The sequence below is a fragment of the Pyrus communis genome, chromosome 2, assembly GCF_041283825.1.
Source record: "Pyrus communis isolate YQ-2024b chromosome 2, ASM4128382v1, whole genome shotgun sequence".
Classification (NCBI taxonomy): Eukaryota; Viridiplantae; Streptophyta; class Magnoliopsida; order Rosales; family Rosaceae; genus Pyrus; species Pyrus communis.
The window spans coordinates 4,340,032-4,348,442 of NC_142566.1; the positions used below are offsets into that span (position 1 = coordinate 4,340,032).

General features: G+C 37.1%; 2 protein-coding genes across 3 annotated transcripts; one reads left to right on the forward strand and one right to left on the reverse strand.

The window, feature by feature from the left end:
- Nucleotides 1-920: 920 nt before the first annotated feature.
- On the forward strand, nt 921-2,410 carry LOC137748872 (uncharacterized). Its single transcript, XM_068489059.2, has 2 exons — nt 921-1,543; nt 1,621-2,410. Exons 1-2 carry the CDS (start codon nt 1,181-1,183, stop codon nt 2,107-2,109), a joined length of 852 nt encoding a protein of 283 aa, XP_068345160.1. The 5' UTR covers nt 921-1,180; the 3' UTR covers nt 2,110-2,410.
- Nucleotides 2,411-4,523: 2,113 nt separating this feature from the next.
- On the reverse strand, nt 4,524-8,315 carry LOC137748975 (G-type lectin S-receptor-like serine/threonine-protein kinase At1g11410). 2 transcript variants are annotated; one of them, XM_068489160.2, is made up of 7 exons: nt 6,892-8,315; nt 6,506-6,628; nt 6,039-6,211; nt 5,696-5,906; nt 5,371-5,608; nt 5,095-5,248; nt 4,524-5,012 (listed from the first exon to the last, which is right to left on the reverse strand). In XM_068489160.2, exons 1-7 carry the CDS (start codon nt 8,192-8,194, stop codon nt 4,707-4,709), a joined length of 2,508 nt encoding a protein of 835 aa, XP_068345261.1. In that variant the 5' UTR covers nt 8,195-8,315; the 3' UTR covers nt 4,524-4,706. The 2 variants fall into 2 exon arrangements, with proteins under 2 accessions (XP_068345261.1, XP_088538302.1); XM_088682176.1 differs by having other exon boundaries at nt 4,525-5,012; nt 6,039-6,208.
- Nucleotides 8,316-8,411: the final 96 nt, after the last annotated feature.

The window sequence follows — 8,411 nt, forward strand, 5'->3', positions numbered from 1 at the left end:
TACTGAAATGTATTATATTGACTTAATGTACCTAAATGTTTGTATCAAAATGTATGTACTGAAATGTGTGTACCTAAATGTATGTATCGAAATGTATTATAATGAATTTAATGTACCTAAATGAGGAAGACAAATTATATCGAAGTATATTGTAAAATAAAAATTAGTTTATCTAAATGTTTACAACAAAATATATTACGATGAATGAAATGAAAATGAAAATTATAATGAAATAAAATTAACATTAAAATTAGGAATTAACATTAAAATTAGGAAGAAAAAGAGAAATAATTAAAAACATCAAAAGTATAATATTAATAAATGAAGTGATTAATGTCTCAAGGGACTAAAATTAGATTTTGATCTTACTCATGATTTTAGTCTAAAAGTCATATTTGCTAAGGATTAAAATGAAGTTTCTTATTTATTACCATCTGACACTATCGTGGCGGTATATTCGTGTCATATGAGTCAGTTTCCTTGCAGAAGCATCTTAAACTTAATTTTGTTTTTGAACAATACATGGGTTTACAAAATTGTGTAGGAATTCTTCTTCAAAACATTCATGACAGATTAACAAAATTTCGTGTATACGATCAGAATCGTTCATATTATAAGTTACTGTATAGTAATCATTGATGTAAACATACTTACTTACAAAGTGATTTAATATGAACGGTTCCAATCATAAGCATGAAGTCCTCTAAATCAACCACAAAGTTTTTTGAACAGAAATCCCTTCAAAATGTTGTAGAGTTAGCATTGTTGTTTGTTTCATTGGGGAAAAGGAAAAAAAAAAAAGAATAAAAGAGGATGAAACAAGGGGTTGAGGTAGGTAGGCAGTGTGCAACGTGGTCTACCAAAGCAACACATGTTCATGGGTTATCTAGTAGCCATTCAAACTTCCAAAGACGCCCGATGTGATGCATAGCCAACAAACCAGTGGCCTAGAAGGCAGGAACATGTAGCCAAGCCAGCCATAACCCCCGGAAAACGAAAAAGCATTTAGCTACCCAGTAGATATGTGTGTGTGTGTGTGTGAAAGAGAGAGAGAGAGAGAGAGAGAGAGAGAGAGAGAGAGAGAGTAGTTTAGAACAAATTAAGACTGATTAAATAGCTAGAAAGTGTCCTCTAATCCACCATTAGCTGTTCGATTACAGGAGTTTGGTTAAGATTAACTATGGTGATGAGTAGTATGTCGATAATCTCGGCACTTATTTTCCCACCACCTCCTTCTATTTTCATGACAGCAATGTCAGTGATTAGCTTCACGTCATTAGCAAATGCTGGGATTTCAGAGATCAGAGGAAAGCACATGCAGTATTCCAAGTTCTGGAATTTCAATAATCCTCAAAATTTTGCACCAAAACTTGAAAAGCAACAAGAAGTAGTAACATTGTCCGGTAGAGCAGGCATGCTCGTTGCTTATACTCCCGCCTTCGTCGCTGCTGTCACATCCTTGCTGTTTTTTCCCCATCACGATGTCAGATCTCTACTGCTCTCTTCAGCTCTAACCCTTCATTTTCTCAAAAGGATTCTTGAGGTACGTACATACGTAATGTGTATATGTGTGTAATATATACATATATATAATATATGTATGTGCATGTACATGTATAGGTTCAATTTATTCACAAGTATAGTGGAGGAATGGGCGTTGATACAGCAATTCCGATCTGTCTGAGTTATTTGTTGTCGACTGGAAGCATGATTTATGGTCAACACCTAAGCAGCCAAGTGCTAGGGTTTCCAGAGCCGGCAATTGATTTGAAGAGCGCCGGCATCGTCTTGTTTGTAATAGGAATTTCTGGCAACTTGTACCATCACTACCTTCTTTCGAAGATGAGGTCGAAGCCAGGTGAAGAGAAGGAGTACAAGATTCCCAATGGTGGTTTGTTTGAGCTTGTTATATGCCCTCACTATCTCTTTGAAATCACAACATTTCTTGGGGTTTCTTTCATTTCTCAGACTCTCTACGCCTTCTCCTTCACCGCGGGAACCGCCCTCTACTTGGCCGGAAGGAGCTATGCTACCAGGAATTGGTATCGTTTCAAGTTTAAAGATCATTTTCCCAATACTCTTAAGGCTCTCATTCCATATGTTTTCTAATTAAATTCATGAGTAAATAATTTTTTGATGAGTATTGTTGGCGCACAAAATTGGATCAATCTTGGACCAACTTAGATATAATTGCAAATTCCACAAATACACAAGAACACAATGATATATTATGGTTCACCTCGAGTTGAGACTACATCCACGTTGATGCAGTTTTTGTTTCTACTATGTAAATGTAGGTTACATTGGACAAGGATGCTTGTTTTTTAAGAGAGTAAAGTGGTTAGTGGAGATGTCACTGTGCAAATTTGATATAAAATCATTCCAATTGAAGTGTTATTTGTTGACTAAATTTGAAGTCTTTGTGATTAGGAGTTAAATTTGATATCAACGCCGAACTTATTTTTGATTAGTTTAATTGTGAATCTCTTATTACACTAGCATTTCAGCCAATAAAAATTGTATAACAATTTTTTTTTTAAATAAATGTAACCATTTAAAACCCTACATTAATAAGAAAATAATATTTGGCAATTTGGTTGGAGAAAAATAAAATTTGACGTAAGACTTCAAACCAATTATAATTTGACACTTCCATTGGAGATGGTCTAAGGGGTTGTTTTATTGTCATCTCATGTATTGTTGAATACAAAATATCTTATCTTAATATGCAACTGGCGGATTATATTGGTATATACGACATGCCTTGGTATTTGCGGCCTTCTCTTTTAAGGCAGTGCGCCATGGTTTTTAACTGGACTTGGAAAATGGATTGTGTTTGTTGTGTATGTTGTGTCATACTCATTTTCTTAACCGATATTGTCGTCTCAAATTCGTTATCTTAGCATGTTTGTAACATGTGACCTGATAACGATCAACTCGTTAATTGATTGACTTCGAACCTGTTATTTTCATGTCGTTTCGTGTTGGGTTAACAGGTCATACAAGAAATTGTTGTGCCTATTGTCTAGACTTGAAAAAAACAAGCCGTGTTGCCGTTTTCGTACCATACCTGTTATCTTAACAGGTTCCGAATGGTGACCCGATAATGACCAAATTCGTTAATGGGTTGAATCAAAGTCTGTTATTTTTGCGTCGATTCGTATCAGATTAACAAGTCGTGTAAGAAATTGTCGGGCTTCATTCAAACCGTCCTCCTCACTTTAGTCTAAACTAGTACATATATATATATATATATATATATATATATATATATATGTGTGTGTGTGTGTGTGTGTGTGTGTGTGTGTGTGTGTGTGTGTGCATATATATATTGTGGAACATGTCGGATAATCTTATGCCCTTCTTTAACGAGCTTCTATTTCTGTACATGTCACATCATTTATAGAACTAGCTCCTTCAATACTCGTTGATGGATCTACTCTAGTACAACCCCTCCTCAACAAAAATGTAGGTTGTGTTGGGGAAGGAAATGTTGCCTCGTTACCTAGCATGAAAACAACCGCCGACATGGTTGGCCGGTCAGCAGAAAAATTAGATATGATTGCAAATTCCACAAATACACAAGAACACAATGATATATCATGGTTCACCTCGAGTTGAGACTACATCCACGTTGATGCAGGTTATGTTTCTACTATGTAAATGTAGGTTACATTGGACAAGGATGTTTGTTTCTTTTAAGAAAGTAAAGTGGTTAGTGGAGATGTCACTGTCCAAATTTGATATAAAATCCTTCCAATTGAAGTGTTATTTGCTGACTAAATTTAAAGTCTTTGTGATTAGGAGTTAAATTTGATATCAACGCCAAATTTATTTTTGATTAGTTTAATTGTGAATCTCTTATTACACTAGCATTTCAGCCAATAAAAATTGTATAACAATTTTTTTTTTAATAAATGTAACCATTTAAAACCCTACATTAATAAGAAAATGATACTTGGCAATTTGGTTGGAGAAACATAAAATTTGACGTAAGATTTCAGACCAATTATAATTTGACACTTCCATTGGAGATGGTCTAAGGGGTTGTTTTATTGTCATCTCATGTATTGTTGAATACAAAATATCTTATCTTAATATGCAACTGGTGGATTATATTGGTATGTACGACATGCCTTGGTATTTGCGGCCTTTTCTTTTAAGGCAGTGCGTCATGGTTTTAAACTGGACTTGGAAAATGGATTGTGTTTGTTGTGTATGTTGTGTCATACTCATTTTCTTAACCGATTTTGTCGTCTCAAATTCGTTATCTTAGCATGTTTGTAACATGTGACCTGATAACGAACCAACTCGTTAATAGATTGACTTAGAACCTGTTATTTTCATGTCGTTTCGTGTTGGGTTAACAGGTCATACAAGAACTTATCATGCCTATTGTCTAGACTTGAAAAAACAAGCCGTCTTGTCGTTTTCGTACCATACCTGTTATCTTAACAGGTTCCGGATGGTGACCTGATAATGACCAAATTCGTTAATGGGTTAAATCAAAGTCTGTTATTTTTGCATCAATTCGTATCAAATTAACAAGTCGTGCAAGAAATTGTCAAGCCTAATTCAAACCGTCCTCCTCACTTTAGTCTAAACTAGTACACACACACACACATATATATATATATGTGTGTGTGTGTGTGTGTGTGTGTACATATATATATTGTGGAACATGTCGGATAGTCCTACGCTCTTCTTTAACGAGCTTCTATTTCTGTACATGTCACATCATTTATAGAACTAGCTCCTTCAGTACTCGTTGATGGATCTACTCTAGTACAACCCATCCTCAACAAAAATGCAGGTTGTGTTGGGGAAGGAACTGTTGCCTCGTTACCTAGCATGAAAACAACTGCCGACATGGTTGGCCGGTCAGCAGCAAACTCTTGCACACATAAGAGGCCAATTTGGATGCATCTCGCAACTTCGTTGACATGGTACGATTCGCCTATGGATGGATCAACGATTTCCAAGGCATTGCCTTCTCTCCACAAGTCCCAAACCTAAAAGAGTTTTGAAAAAATCAACCAAGCATGAATAAAGTAGGGAAAATCATTGTTTACAAATAGGTTATAGTTAGCTTACATATCCAACCAAATTTGAGTGGGGATATTTTTTGTGGTAGTAACCAGAATTCCTTCTGCCAGTTATGATTTCTAGCAGTAAAACACCAAAACTGTACACATCAGATTTTACTGAAAAAATTCCTTCCATTGCATACTCCGGTGACATATAACCACTGCATCAGTATAAAGAGATCATGGTGAGACTTGTACTCGGAAGGTGGAACTATTAACCTATTATTTTGGTAAGTTCTAGCCAATTTATATCTTCAATTTTGATGAAATTTAATTAACTTACTATGTTCCGACCACACGATGTGTATTTCCTTCACATTGGTCCCTTAGAAATATTCTTGCCATACCAAAATCTGCTATTTTAGGGCTCATAGATGCATCCAGTAGAATATTACTGGCCTTTAGATCTCTATGGATAATCCTTAATCTCGAATCTTGATGAAGATATAAAATCCCTCTAGCAATCCCACAGATAATCTCAAAGCGTTTTGTCCAATCTAAAAGATTTTTTTTCGTTTCATCTGAATACATTAAGAAGTTGAAAGCAAATCAATTCTTGTTAACTTTAGTTTCAAAACGAAATTAAAGGAAAAAATAAGAAGACGTACCAAAAATAAAAGAGTCCAAACTTTTGTTTGGTACGTATTCATAGATTAGCATCTTCTCTTCATCTTCAACGCAACAACCTATAATCTTGACAAGGTTCCTGTGTTGGAGTTTCGCAATTATCACAACTTCATTCTTAAACTCTTCAATTCCTTGACCAGAATTCTTCGATAGTCGTTTCACCGCTATTTCCTTTCCATTATGAAGTACACCCTGGAATTATAATCCAAGCACTTATGTTACCATTCATTTTTGAAGGTATCAAACATGAATTGCATGTTTGTTGCAAGCTTCTATGTTAACCTGAAGTTATGCATCATTCGGAAAATTATAGAAGCTAACTACCTTATAGACTGAGCCAAAACCTCCTTTCCCAAGCTTGTTCGCTACAGAGAAATTGTCTGTGGCGGCTGCGACGGTTGTTTGATCAAAGAATTGTAATTCTGAGTTTATTTTACTTTGATCATCGAGATCTGTTCTATCTTCCATGAAAAACATATTTTTTCTCTGCCTGCCTGCTGTCATGAAATACATAATTAAAAAACAATGCAATGTTATAGCCTTTTGGTCATAAACAATCAGTATTGCACGACACTACAAGAAAACTTACAATAACCGTTGGCATTAGTTGTACAGAATAGAGTGAGTAAAAGCCCTCATAGTATACCCGCCCAGTAGCCACTAGTAAGTCTTTTACCATCTCAATTCTTACAACTAATATTAGAGACTGTAGTCGTTTATTGTAGTGTTGATGTAATAGAGACCGACACAAGAGGGATACTAATTAAGATAGAGAAGCAAAATTTATTTACCTTTGCTCTTCCTCCTTACCAACCAACACAAAAGAAAAACCAGGCCAAGGAACGCAAGAGCGGATAAAAGTGAAATTGCCAGCCTTGCCTTCTTGCTAATTACAGAACCATTTGCAAATTGAGCTACAAGGATATAAAATAAAAATAAAAAACCAACGAATTCAACAGTTGTGAACTGTAAACAGTAGCAAATCACTATAAAAAATAAAGGAAAATTATGGGGTTTTATCATGTGCGAGATAATTGTAGGATGTAATTAGCCAGGCGGATCATGGCAAAGTACAGCCGGGCAACTACTATCCAACAAGATTTGTCTTGTATTAGAGAAATTACGGTAGAAAATGTACAATACAAAATATTGCGAGAATGAAAAATAAAGTGACTACCTAGAGTAACTGCATCAACTCGTACATACAAGTCCTGCCCAACATTTGAAAAAGTTCTTGTGTCTATCAAGTCCCCGTACCACGTCACGCAACCCTTCCCTCCTCCCCTTTCATCTGCACGCGCGTATGCCATGCAAGAACAATTCTTCATGCACTCTTGCTCACACCCTTCCAGACTCAAACTCATATTCACACGTGCCGTAGATGAGTCGGGTACCTTCGCACGTGCCACCTTAACAAACCCTTCCCCTTTTTGGCATGTAGACGCTCCCAATTTTCTCAGGCATCCACCCAATCCATCTCTGAGATACCAATCCTGGGGGGACTTGGGTTCAAATCCGGGCAGACAAAGGCAAGAGAAGTTGTAATTACTGTATGGGTCGCAGTTACCATTTGGACCACACTGTCCATAGTAGTCACACCACTCACTAGGGCTAGAGCTTACTTCGATCCATTTGTTTTCTTGATCTCGCCATACGAACCGTTTAACAATTCCCGATTCATCTAGCACCCCCCTTGTGAATACTGAGCCATTTGGAACAGTAAACACCATATACATCTCATCTTTATTGTTCACAAAGCTGCGGACACTATTAATTGTAAATTCGGGGACCCCGCTAAATCTCTGGCCGGTCCAAGTTCCGCCTCGAAACCATTTGGTTTGACCCTTGAAAAGCATCAACTGCGGAAACCCGGTTGGGTCAATCTCATACGAAAAATTCCCTGATCCGGGATCCTCCTGGGACTTCCGAGATGTTAAGCGCCTGTTCAGCCCTGACCGCCGGTTCAGCCCAATCTTCATTAATGGAAGCAGTGTATCTGAGGGGTAATCAAAGCCTTGCCACAGCACCCTTGGGCTACTACCATTGTTCTCAAGCAATACAAGATTTCCCGTATCCAAAAGTTTGGCTATTACGGAATTGTTTGGCGAAGAGACTGTGACATTAGCAGACCAAAGAGCGGTATTTTGGTCCTTCCCATAAATGACCAGGCCTCCATGATCTCCATGAATAGCTAGGAGCCCAGTTCCAGCAATTGGAGTTATGGGGTTGTCTCTGTTTGCAATCCAGACGATTGTTTGGATTGGAATATTGTTGTACCAAACTCCGATGTAACGGTTATGTGAATTGCCTGGGCTAAAAAACCCTAGTGCAAAGATTTTAGTGGCGGAGAGAAGAACGTCGTCATATCTTAGGGGTTGGTTTGGTGTAATGGCGTCTAGGGCAACAGAAATGGAGGAGGGAGGAATCACAAGGAAGCTAAGCAATCTAATTATGACAAAAAAGAATTTAGTAGAATTCATGGTTAGTTTCTCAGGGGTTGATTAAATGCTAAAAAGGTTGCTTCTTTTAATGGCAAGCAGAAACAAAAAGCCCGAAATGTTGGATTTTATTTTTCTCTGGAGATTGCGCAACGCTAAAGGCTTCCAGTTGTTGGATTCACACGCGAATTCCTTTCGTACATGTCGAAATCTCCACTTCATTAATTCTGACCACACCCCAGTTGTATCCAGTAGATTG